The sequence below is a fragment of the Dreissena polymorpha genome, chromosome 10, assembly GCF_020536995.1.
Source record: "Dreissena polymorpha isolate Duluth1 chromosome 10, UMN_Dpol_1.0, whole genome shotgun sequence".
Lineage (NCBI taxonomy): Eukaryota > Metazoa > Mollusca > Bivalvia > Myida > Dreissenidae > Dreissena > Dreissena polymorpha.
The window spans coordinates 36,683,591-36,697,012 of NC_068364.1; the positions used below are offsets into that span (position 1 = coordinate 36,683,591).

Here is a 13,422-nt window from a genome sequence, read left to right on the forward strand (position 1 = left end):
TTTATAATGCAAGACAGCAATCAACAGTGTACGTACACTTTCAATACTAGATTCTGCGCACGCTTGATTCTGCATGCTTGTTTCTGGTTGATTCTTTGATTTATTCACCGGACAACATAACGCAGTAACCGTTTCTGAATGCCAGTCTGGAAATTGTTATCATTAATCGTACACGAGATCATCTTTCAAGTTTTACTTAGTACTGAATAAAATACTTCCGAAAATAGATTCGACTAGTTACGAAAATTGCTCAAACCATTGCCATAATTACAAACCACGCGACTGGCGTCATTACAAACCACACGACTTCCGCAAAAAGAAACCACATGACTGTCGCTATTACAAACAATGTGAATTTCACCATTACAAACCACGTGGCTTCCGCAATTACAAATCTCATGACTGCCGTTGGTACCTTCCCTTTACAACTATCTCATCTTATTTATAATTTTAAAATGAAACAGAAATGAAACTTCATCAAACATGAAGGGAAAGAAATTCTTCTAATTATCCGTTATTTATTTAAGGCAAGTGATCAATTAAGCCTCGCTCTGGGAAACGGAGCTTAATGCATGTGAGTAAACTGTCGTCCAACATTAGCATGTGGAGTCTGCACAGGCTAATTAGAAACAATGCTTTCCGCTTAAACTGGATTTTAACTAAGAACAAAATATTATAAACTACCATAAAAGTGGAAAGTGTCGTCCCTGATTAGTCTCTGTGGAATGCACAGGCTTAAATGGGACAACGATTTACGAACATGCATTGAGCCAAGAAGGCGGCTAAATTGACTACACCAAACAGTGCAAAACAAACAAAAAGGTACTTAACGCATAAACAAATATCAAAACGGGGATCATTTCCTTTGAAAGGTCAATGAAAAGCAGTTGGGCCTTACAGTGGCAAAAAGAGGCTGAAAACCACACCCTTAACACTTTTTGATTGTAACAACAAACTCTAGTCGTGCGCACTTATTTCATATTAAATCAGTATGAATCTACAAAGTAAATCGTGTATGTCACAGTATGTCAAAAAGTCGTGTAACACTGATGTCAGAGTTTTGTTAGTCGTGTCTTTAAAACATATAGATAGTTTTTCGCATGACAAGAACACCATGCTCCACTTTCAAGACCATGTTCTTATGTACCTAATTAGTTTCATGCAATCGGTTCTTATGTAAAATATTCATCAGAGTCTGAAACACTTACATCCACTTTAAAATCCCAAACTTTTGGATCAAGGAGTGTCTTTAATACATTCCAACTTACCGCTATAACGTATTTTTTTCAAACATTTTCTGTTTACCTTTCCTTTACACCATTTACTTGTGATTCATATTCCACACAGTTTTGAATTTTCATGTTTTTATAAGTACAATACTGTTGTAAAGATTAACACGAAACATTAAGGTCCACTAACCAAAGTGAGGTAAACTCTTTGTTATTTTAATTTTCTGTTAAGTTCAAATTAAAAGCAAACGCACTTTTAATGTATCGATTAAATAACTAAATTTAGACTGACCCTGAAATGTATCGCCCACTTGGTGCAAAAAGGTACCTTTTTGCATTAATGTGGCGTTATGAAACTCACATTGAACAATTACTTAAAGGCACTGACATTAATTATAATAATATCTTTGGTACTTGGTCGTTTGTTTTTTCAGTCAAATATTTTAAACTAGCTCTACCTCCGAGGAATGCAAATGGCGTATGTCTTTGATTAGCGAATTATGAAGTGTCGAATATTATAGCTGATTAAAATATTATTTTGATTATAAGATTAAAATCCTACTTTAATAAGCTATGTTGTTTTATATTTTTGAAACCTGTAAGTTCATCTTAAGACTCTTCTTTTTTGCAATAACAAGTGTTGCCCTTCAATGGAGATCTGGGGATTCCACGTATTTCATACCAGAAAAGCCAACCCCTTTCTTCTTGTACGTTCACTACCTACATATTATATTATGTGATTATATTATGCCACATGTGCGCAGTTAAATTATGGACGCTGACCTTATTTTTTAAATTATTTTTATACTCCATATCGATAGCAAGTATTAACTCATTGGGCATGGGTGAGATTATCAAGTTTGTCTGCAATGTTTAACAATTCGGAAGTCACTCAACTTGAATTATTTTTGAAGGAATGTCTTTAAAAAGTAAACAAAATAATAGCTTGTTCTTACGCGATATCAGACTCACCTCACATCACATTTTATTAACAGTCACAACCCGTACATATGCAGGTGATGTGGTAGGCTAGCAAACCTTGATGTGGTATAAAAGAAGAAGCCAACAATGCAGACAAGGCCAACCTTCATCAATGTCGTAAAATATGGAGGATCAGCACTAAGTAAAAACAGGTCTACACATGCAGGCATCATAGGTTCAGCGATAGACTGGAACTTAATGGACAATCTGAGGAAGCAGCCGAGATTCCCGCCAGACATCTCCACAACCACTCTACTTCCTGACGTGCTATTGCTGTCGAGAGGAACAAAGAAGCACGTGCTTCTGGAAACTGACAGTACAATGGGAAGAACGAATCTAGAAAGAAACGAGAAAAAGAAGGCCAAATACAAGCATATACCTGATGAGTGTCGAACACAAGGGTGGAAGACCTGGAACCTCTTTGTCGAATCGACTCTCGGGTCGTTGCCGGGAAGTCACTCTGGACGGCCTAGTGAGTACTTTACATCATTGAAATGGCAAGGAGACGGGCGATAGCAGATGTCTTCAGGCAAGCAGAATCAGCCTACAAATAGCTATGGCAGATGATAGAACAGCAGTTGACAGCTCATCAGTCACTGGTCGAGATTTGATCACCCTTGTCCGGCGCACCTCCGTGGAGTCGTGGACAGCGCCGAAACATATAATGAAGGGAGACTCCAACTTAAGATGCGACTGATGCATGAACCTCATCCATTGTTTCCATGTGTAATCTGTTGTGAAAGTTTCACAAACACATAGATTTTACATTTATGAAAATGCAATTGCATATTGTAAACAAAATAAAATTAAATGTGCGGCACAATCCTTTAAAATATCTTCGACTTTTGGTGTCAGCATCGCCTTGGTACAACGCTATTTTTTATTTGTTTTTTATTGTCAAATGTGTCGGTTTATAATTGATCATACTAACGTTGTGCCTAGCAGTACCTGTTTCATTAGGAGGAAACAATAGAATGATTGTTTCATGGACCTTCCCTTAAAAGTTGTTCAAATCTTGTTTTTGTTGTTTTTGTCTTTTTTTATTCATGTTTCCATTTTATCTTCTGTGGTCATTGCATTTACGTGCAAAACATTTTTAGTACATGTATATATTATTTTAACTCCGACAATGCATGCAGTTTTACATCTTCAAATTTCAAATTTTACTCAATAAAAAAACCTCCGCAAAGAAGAAGCTTATAAAATATACACAAACCACGTGATTACTATCGCGATTACAAACCACGTGATTACTGCCACAATTACAAACCGCGTGATCAAAGCCGCCATTAAAACTACGTGCTGAGGAACGATTCATATACAACACATCTACATGTATTTAGAGAGGCTAAAAAATCTTAACACGATCTGCGAAACTGTGCGTATGGTTCGTGTTTTAATGACGAACAAACTAACTTATCTGTATTCAAAACTCACCTGTTCATCTATTAAAGGATCATTGTCTTTAAAAAAAATCATTTTCTAGAAAGCACGTAAAGCAAAGGGCAGAGGTTGCCAGACACAAATGAAGTCATCTAAACAAAACATGACGTAATTTTCTGCGTATCACAATTTATACCGGCCGTGCTGAAACAAATGAAAGGGTACTTCTCGAGATGTATTTTTCGATTCTTTTTTATAAACCTTGCTTATATTAGTTTTTTTTTTTCGTATTTTCATTGTAACTGATTTTCATTGAATTGCAAAATAAATGCATTTTGATAATCCTTCAAGATTTCACGTGTGACTGATATAGTTACCTGTTGTAGGAGTATTTAAAGAAATTAAAAACTAATAGTTCTCTCCCGACCGACCGACTGAACGACCGACCGTCAGTCCGTCCGTCATTTTGAGATTTGTGACCAGACACAAACATGTTGTGCCTTTGTTTGTAGTTTGCAGGTAATGGGATCTGTGTTACACCATCAATCAAAATTTGCTTTGCCTGTTTCTTCATTAATGTTAGATGCAGTCGGCAATGAATCGAGACATCATGGTGTACGGAATACCGTTACGGTCTCGTACTAGCCTGCCAACATAAACTGCAACACTAAAAATAAACCATTTAAGCCGCGTTCTGGGAAAGCAGTGCTTACCGCATATGCGGAAAGTATTATCTCAGATTGGCATTTGTAGTCCGCGCAGGCTAATCAGGGGCGACAAGTTATGCTTTTATTGTATTATTCGTTTAAATGGCAGCTCTTCTGATTGAAAATCTTGTGTAGGCCTAAAGTTTAAAAGTTAAGGTTCATAATAAACAAAGTATCTTAATTAAAAAATGTAAAAATAACAACGGTTAAATGATTGTACCTATTGGATAGGCTATCATCACGCAGTTGGTTATGAATGCAAGGATTTGATCCAGCTATGCTGGGTCCAGTCAAATCTCTATGCGATCGTCTATGAACAATATCTGTTTGTCCATTCCGATTCTAGCACGACCACACTACGTATCTCGGACGTTGATGCTGCTTGCTGGTTCCAGTCAAAACTCTGCGCGACGTTGCGATCATCTATGAACAATATCTGCCTGTCCATGCCGACTTTAGCACGACCGCACCACTTACCTCGTTCTTCTCGATGATGATGCGTTAATAGCTCCTACATGAAGGTTATAAGGCATTATAACCAGAAAGCCATTAAAACGCCGTACCTCTGCGTTTAGTTTGAACATTTTAAAAGTAGTCGCCGTAACGTTACCTCTTTTGGCGTTCTCGGCGTTTGGACGACACTTCGAGCGTTCTCACGACGACCCCATCGCGCCCTAGGCGTATATATTCCACATATTGGTCGCTGTAAAAACTCACTTTGAACGCCAGTCCGGTTTGTGGGGAAAATGAGTTTACTTTAACTAGATTGCGACCAACACACTTACTAATTGTTGTTGTGGCTCAACCAGGCTGTCATAGATGTAACTTTCACGTTGATACGAAAGATGGCTCTGTCATTGACATTCGGCGTGCGTCATATAGCGACAATTAAAAAATGCATGATTGATAACAACAATTAAATAATTGTGTTGCGTTTATAATGCGGCCGATTTATGACATGCTTGTGTGCTTATAACATACTTGACATACGGTTCGTGTTATCTCTGTCATTTTCGCCTGATTGACATATTTATTTGTCTCAGAGAGATCCAAACTATAACGTTTAAGTCCTTTCACACTTAATTGATGAAATTTAAGGGTACATCTGAAAAAAATAATAAGATTTAATATTAGTATGTGGTGTGAATGAAAAGTTTTATTGTACGCTTAGTACGAACCTTCAGCGCCTACTTGATTTACTCCACAGGCAACCCTAATAAGCACGTATACAGAAACAATAAAACATTAGTAATAAGCTTTTTGTGGTTTTTGTGCGTTGCTGTTTTTTTTTTGTCTTTATAGCTTTCGTGTTCATTCGTTCGTTCGCCCGTTTTTATCTTTTAAGACTACTGGGACGTGGTATTTGTCCTCGTCTGCGTATAACGTTCTCGGCGAGCCTTTTGTTGAAGGGGCGACATTTGTGTATGTTCTCACATCTCGGACGATAATAATAATGAGCCTGTTGAGTTTCATGTCCTACCATACTCAAGCTAGACCAAACAAACTTGTATGAAATATATGTAGTGACCATGATTCTGCATGTATGTCTAACTTAATATTAGAATTGCAAACATTGTATGTAAGAAGTTAATTAGCGTTTTATATGATTATGAATTTGATTTAACGAATGTGACCTGCGTGTTTGAAATATAAATGATGTGGAACATTAATGGTTACCTAAGTAACATCGTGGCTGCGGGCGTATATGCAGAATTAATTATATAAAAGCAAGTTTTTTATCACGACCAGAAAGTTAAATGATGCAAATTGATACATTTCTAAGCTGCGGGTAAAAAAAGTCGAAACTTAGTTTGAGCAGCCGATCTAACTGGAATAAAATTAATGCTTTCCATAAAGCTGTTATTGATTATGAAGGTGTTGAAGAAGAACGAAAACAACAACAACACAAAACAAATTACTACTGCTACTACTACTACTACTACTACTACTACTACTACTACTACTACTACTACTACTACTACTACTACTACTACTACTACTACTACTACTACGACTACTACGACTACTACTTCTACTACAACTACTACTACTCCTTCGTCTTCTACTACTACCACTACTACTACTACTACTACTACTACTACTACTACTACTACTACTACTACTACTACTACTACTACTACTACTACTACTACTACTACTACTACCACTACTACTTCTACTACTACTACTACTACTACTACTACTACACTACTACTACTACTACTACTACTACTACTACACTGCTACTACTACTACTACTACTACTACTACTACTGCTACTTCTACTACTACTATTACTACTATTACTACTACTACTACTACTACTACTATTACTACTACTACAACTATTACAACAACAACATCTACTACTACTACTACTTCTTCTTCTACTACTACTACTACTACTACTACTTCTACTTCTACTACTACTGCTACTACTACTACTACTTCTACTACTACTACTACTACTACTACTACTACTACTACTACTTCTACTACTTCTACTTCTACTTCTACTTCTACTACTACTACTACTACCACTTCTACTACTACTACTACTACTACTACTACTACTACTCCTTCTACTACTACTACTACTACTACTATTATAGTAATAATGATTATTATTATTATTATTTTTTTTATTATTATTGTTGTTATTATTATTGTTAATATTATCATCATCATCATCAGCAGCAGCAGCAGCAGCATTATCATATATATCGTTTTTATTAGTATAGGTATAACGTTATTGAAAGCAATTTTTCTGGTTCGAAGGATTTTGTCTTCAAAACTCTGAGTTACGAACAGATCGGGTACGAATAGACTCTGGCCGCCATTTGCTCTCCACTCTTTCGCCATTTGCAATTGTTGCAGGACATATGAACCAGGTGAGATGTGTGTCCTTTTGCAGCGTCATTTGCAGACACTAGAGTAATACTGTTTGTATATGTACTTTAAATGATTCAATCGATGCGAGTCGCAAAGTAATTAGAATTGACACGTTTTTTTTTCTTAAAATTTAAACAGGAACATTCACTGACTGAACAACAAACGTTGCTAAATTTGCATAAATGTAAGCTTTAATTATTTGTGCATTTACTTTACCGCATATATTTGTCAGCTGGTATTTGTGTTGCATATTTAACATAAAAGTGAAACAGGGTCATAACGAACGAACACCCAACCCCACCCGACCCCCACAAACACAATCACACACCGGACTCAACACTTACCACAAGACTGCATCTTTATTTGGTTGGTTATAGGTAGGTTTGTAAGAGCATTCATTTAGGGTGTTTCCTACATCGATATTGTATTAACAATTTCAATAGACTATTGGGATTTTTGTCAAACTGATGTCTAAATTTTGTTTGGAACAAACCAACCATCACAGAGAATCAAGTCCTCTAAATGATGTCTTATTTTTAAAATATTTTGAGAATGTTATGAGAAGTAGAGATCTATAGGTCATTGTTTGCTCAGGTACTACTTAAAAGTACACTCGGTAACTAAGTATACTACACTGTACCCCGGGTATGGAAAATATATGAAAAATATACTAAAACTAATCTGGGTAACCTTAGTCAATAATACCCGCAAGGGGAGTTAGACAGTATAGATGGATAGATATCTGGGAACGCTTAATTAGTCGTTGTTGGCTCTTTTTTTCAAATTATTTATGTTCAATTATATGTCAATATTCTTTAAAATGGCCTCTATATAATCAAAACATACTCAAAAAGCATGTTTTGTTCAAATAGAACTTTGTTTCGTAATGTTTAACCACATGTGTTTTGGGTGTTAATAAAACTCTGGAATAGTCTGTATTGGCCGGGTACATTTCAGTATGTTTCCTGTACCCGGGGTACATTAAAGTATACTTAAGAATACCAGGGTACTTTTAAGAAGTACCCAAGCCAACAATGACCAATTGAGCAGAAGTAGGTCTATTGCAATTGAAGTTAAGAAACTAAAGAGTAATCCATTCAACATCTTACGTCCTCAACATTTGACTATAAAAATGAATAAAAATTAATAACAGCAAGTCTCATTGATGTCTGAAGAGCTTGGGGACATGGTAACCATGTATGATCCCTGTTCAGTGAACATTCTACAGTATCACCCTAATCATTAACAAATTAATTCTTGTAACTGTCTTCTCCTAAGGCGAGAAATTGTGTGGCAACCAAATGGTGGACATTAAGTAAACATGCCAGAGTTTAATTCCGAGTTATGATTATTATTTGCCCTGTGAACTTCTACCCCTAAAATCAGAGTGTATCATTAAGCCTTAGTCTTGCGATGCAATCAAGCACAAAATACATAGTTTTAATATAATGACAACTTAGTGAAACAAAAGTCATTCGATTACAGCAATAAACATCAGCTTACAAAACTGGATTTTTTAATACACCAAATTCAGATTTAGACAGTTTCGTGAAAAAATCATGAAATAGATAAGTAAGTATAAAATTCAGATAGTTGGTTTTCACATCTTCTTCCTTTGATCATACAATGATATTTAAAAGAAAACCAACTAGCTGAATCCTTATATGATATGTCCAACAGGTGATGCATATTGGACAGTTCTTGTGTTGTTTTGAACATGGTTCTGGGAAAACTGGTCTTAATGCATGTGCGTTAAGTGTAATCCCAGATAAGCCTGTGCAATCAGGGACAACCCTTTCTGCTTATATGGATTTTTTATTTTAAAGGTAGTCTGTTTTAAGCAAAGACATAGTTTAGGAGGAAAATGTTGTCCCTGGTTGGCCTGTTCAGACAGCACAGGCAAATCTGGGAGAACACTTTAAGTACATTCTTTAAACCCAGTTGTCTTAAGAGCGGCAGTTAAGTATCAACAGAATGTGCGTATTGTGAGTTGTTGTTTAATTTTAAGTAAAAACATTATAATTATATTCTTTTGTTATCACTTCAGGAGCCTGTCTACCCGAATGTTGAAGGGGAAGAGTTGATACTTACCTCTCATAGTGATGCGAATGACAGGCAACTCCAGGTACTCTTCTTTGTATGCCAGTAGAAATGTTGTCACTTACACTCATTCATTCTTTATGTTTCGCAGGTAAATAAAGATGTGTTACAAAAGGTAAAAAATAATAAGAAGAAATACAATTTATTATTTCAAGGTAAAAATAAAGAAAACAAATTGAAAAATGATTTCATTTTCATGTGAATTTGAAATTGGTAAATTTAACTTAGTCATTTTCTGGAAAGTTTCAGGCGGCTGAGTTGATGGTGAGCTTGTCTTCAAGCCTTCCCATTGGGGGACAATGCGTTACCATGAAAACACAGCCCGTTGCCATGGAATCCCAGTCCACCTCATCGATTGCCTCACACCCATGCACAGCATATAACTATCCAGTCATTGTTTCCTCGTACGGTGTGGGACCTGCTGGAGCATTGGAAACGACAGTTGCTAAGGAAACAATTTCCAATTGGTAGGGCTACACTATTGTTACATGATTCCACTATACGAGGACTCTAACTTCTTACTGCCATTGTTATAATGAGATATTTTAAACACTTCATATCAAACTATGTGTTGAAAATTTAAGTCTACATGTATGTTGCCCAATGTCGTAACAGTGATTGGTTTCACGCTGTTAAAATCGTATGTATACGGCTCTTAGTACATGTAAGCTAAAAAGTAGCAAAAGTTGTTACACTATGGCACACAAAGGTGACGAAAGTCATATATTTGTCAGTTGGAGCCTAGTGTTCTGTATTTTTTGTACTACAAATTTATTAGTAGTTCTTTTAAAAAAAGTGTTTTATTGTAATTGTAGCCCCTCCTCCTTCATTTAACATGCTTCTTACATATCAGCCTGTAAAAGCATTTGTACTTAGTTGTAAATTTAATTTACGGGTTAGTTAATGACAAGATGGAATGAAAATGTAGAACATTTTCATCAGTTTAATTTATCTTGAGCATAGACAACCCGCAAACTATGTTAACTCAAACGAAGCTCATTGGCCCTTTGAAATCATTAAATTGTATGCTTCGATAAGAAATGACCACTATTAACTGGAGCATAGATAACTCGAGCGCATGTATCAGTCCTTAATTTGTATGCAATATTGAAATTTACCGTCCATAACTCAGGGCTATCGATAACTTGTGGGGTATATTGGTTAATTGACCCCCTGTTTTTGACAACAATAGGGTTTTTGTAAATTCAATAGAGTTTAAGCAAAAACGTTCACCCTCTTCTTTTGAACTTAATTGGGTTTTTCAACCCCGTTTTTTAAAACTCAATTGGGTAATTTATGGAATGCCATATATGATATAATAAAAATCTACAAAGGATACTATATTATTCATACAAATGGAATTCAAAAAAGGTACCGTTACATAACAACAAACAATTACTGATCAAATTTCATTCATTCTTGCGCAGAATAAGACAGAGTTCTTGAAAATCGCTGCACAATTGATGAAGTTATGGCTGTTCAAAGTGATGCACCCTGTTTTCGTGTCATTTTGAGTTGAATAGTGAATATCTTGAAAATGAAAGTAGACATCGTACGGGTCTACGAATAATTACAATAATACCCCAAAGATTCATAACCGCTGGAAAGACTGTCTTCTTTTCTTCATAGGACGGCATATAAACTATCTGGTACATTTTTGTAAGGAAAATAACAAGTCTATAAAATATGCCCGGTGTTCGTAAAATTGCGTTTTGTGACACAAGTTTTTTTCGGGAATAACATTATTAAATTTGTATTTGCGTTTGTGTACGCTTTATTTTGAATTTAATTACGTTTTTGGTTATTTTAATTGCGTAATAACGCAAATACACTTGTTATCTATAGCCCTGATAACTTGAGGAGGTTATCAGATAAAACCTATTTATTTAAGCTCAATTTCATTGAAAGCCTAAGGCTTATTTGAAACGCTCTCGAGTCCATTACCTGGGACTAGAATCAGTACTTGGTGTCTATGGGGGAGATCTTAAGAATGCTCCTCCCATTGCTAGGCGGACACTATATCCACTACGCAAAGGGCACCCGGCGAGGAGGCTAGACTCGTCTACTCACACCCTTGTGTATTGAGGAATTGAGTTGGTCAGTAGTATAGTGCTGAGATACTGGTGCCAAAACTTTTATGTGGATGGCTTGATCCCCACTCATCCCTCACCAACTAACTCGCCTTTTGCATGAGACATTCAACTGAGACGAAGTGTTCTTGGCAAATCATGCCGGGCTCTAAGAAACACAGGGGACATCTAAAGAATGATATATAATTAAGCTATAACAATTATAAGACAATTCTTTCTATAAAATAATTTTATTTTCTTGGAAATTGGAAAGAAAATGCAAGTTTGGTTGTGGATCAGGTCCGTTTGCTCTGGGATTGGGTTTGTTTTACTGCATTTTTAAAGCAGGAAAAGTTCTGATATGGGGGGTATACACATTTCAACTTATGAAAACAAAGCTCTGGTGAATATAATTTTTGTAAACATAGTCTAATTTTTGATGAACTTTCCTATTAATAATGTTCACAACATAAAATGTATCTAATTAACACATTGTGGTAAAAGAACAAGGTCAAGGTCATCCTTAACGGTCTACGGTAAAAAATACAGATTTAACGGAAGTAATAAGCTTTAAAAAGGGAGAAAATCATTCAATATTGAACATAACCACTTTATATATTTGGCATGCATGTGTATCTCATGAGGCTGCACATTTTGAGTGGTGAATCTACGGTCACGGCAGTGCCTTTAATTATTTGCTACTAAAAATAGAGATTTGTTACAGACAATTATTTTCAAGGGAAGTTATTTATATAACTATTAATCTCATTTTATATGTGTCTTGTTCTGTGAAAGCTGGGCATTATGCATGTGCGTAAAGTGTCGTCCCGGATTAGCCTGTGCAGTCCGCACAGGCTAATCTGGGACGACTCTTTCCGCCTAAACTTGATTTTCGGTAAGGAGGGACTTTCTTGAAACTAAAAATACCATTAAAGCGGAAAGTTTCGTCCCTGATTAGCCTGTGCGGACTGCACAGGCTAATCTGGGACGACACTTTGCGCACATGAATTAAGCCCAGTTTTCTCAGAACAAGACACATATATTTCCTTACCAAGAATGGAAGTTCTTTTCACAGTTACTGTACAGATGTATTATTTTGATTATTTATAACCCAAATGATTGATTTGTCAAAGTTTTTTTTTTAATGATACACACTTCAACACCGTTATTTCGAACGCCGATAATCCGATGTCACCGTTATTTCGAAGTATTTTCCGGTCCCTATTTTGGTTCTTCTTTGTTTAATGTAAAATTTCATTGTTAATCCGAACTTCGTCAAACTGAAAAAATCGTAAATTCAAAGTGATTTTGTCGGTCCCAACATATAATTTGCATCTAATCATCAGTCTTTAATCCGAAGTCAAAGCTGCAAAAAGCTGAACATAATTTCACACCTTTGTCGTCTGGGCGTGGCGCGTCAGAAGCTGATATTTACACCTTTGTCGTCTGCGCGTAGCGTGTTAATGTTATAATGTCGTCAAAAGCCGATAATTACTATTTATGTAGTTTTGCATTATTTAGTAACAAATAAACGTGTTACGTTAGGTCTGAGTAAATGTGGTCCAATGAAATTCATCTTATATAAACTCTACCTTCTGCGAGCAAAACACGGACAGAACTTCGGAAGTGAGTTCTTCAATGTCCTTGACAAATTGGGGAAATATGTTACACGCGTCCAGTTTAGTGCTTCTAAGGCCAGTGTTCAGAGAGACATCGATTCTTATTTACAAAAAATGTTAATTCATATCCGAAATTGTACTCATCTGTATTTACATAGGATCTATGACAATTTGTGTCATTCATTATATTTTATATGGTCTGATAATTTGTGCTGTTCGTTATATTTTATATGTTCTGATAATTAGCGCACATTCATTATATTTAATATGTTCTGTACTTTGAGAAAACATAAAAAGAAGAACAAGAATCGTTTAATTCCTTCGTTACAAGTAGAAATCTATTGCAATCTGACTAGTTTACGTTTTTAAGTAAAACAATTATTAATAGTAGCGTGTAACCGAACCATGCGAATTCCACAACGTTTTATTATTACAGAATCAA

At 35.8% G+C, this 13,422-nt stretch overlaps 1 protein-coding gene across 1 annotated transcript in view; it reads left to right on the forward strand.

Annotated features, from left to right (window-relative positions):
- The first annotated feature begins 8,357 nt into the window (after nucleotides 1-8,357).
- LOC127849049 (uncharacterized) overlaps nucleotides 8,358-13,422 on the forward strand; it is a 45,479-nt gene continuing 40,414 nt past the window's right edge. The window contains exons 1-3 of the mRNA XM_052381771.1: nucleotides 8,358-8,381; nucleotides 9,240-9,317; nucleotides 9,542-9,759. Coding sequence (XP_052237731.1) covers nucleotides 8,358-8,381; nucleotides 9,240-9,317; nucleotides 9,542-9,759 — 320 coding nt within the window. The remainder of the gene's footprint in view (nucleotides 8,382-9,239; nucleotides 9,318-9,541; nucleotides 9,760-13,422) is intronic.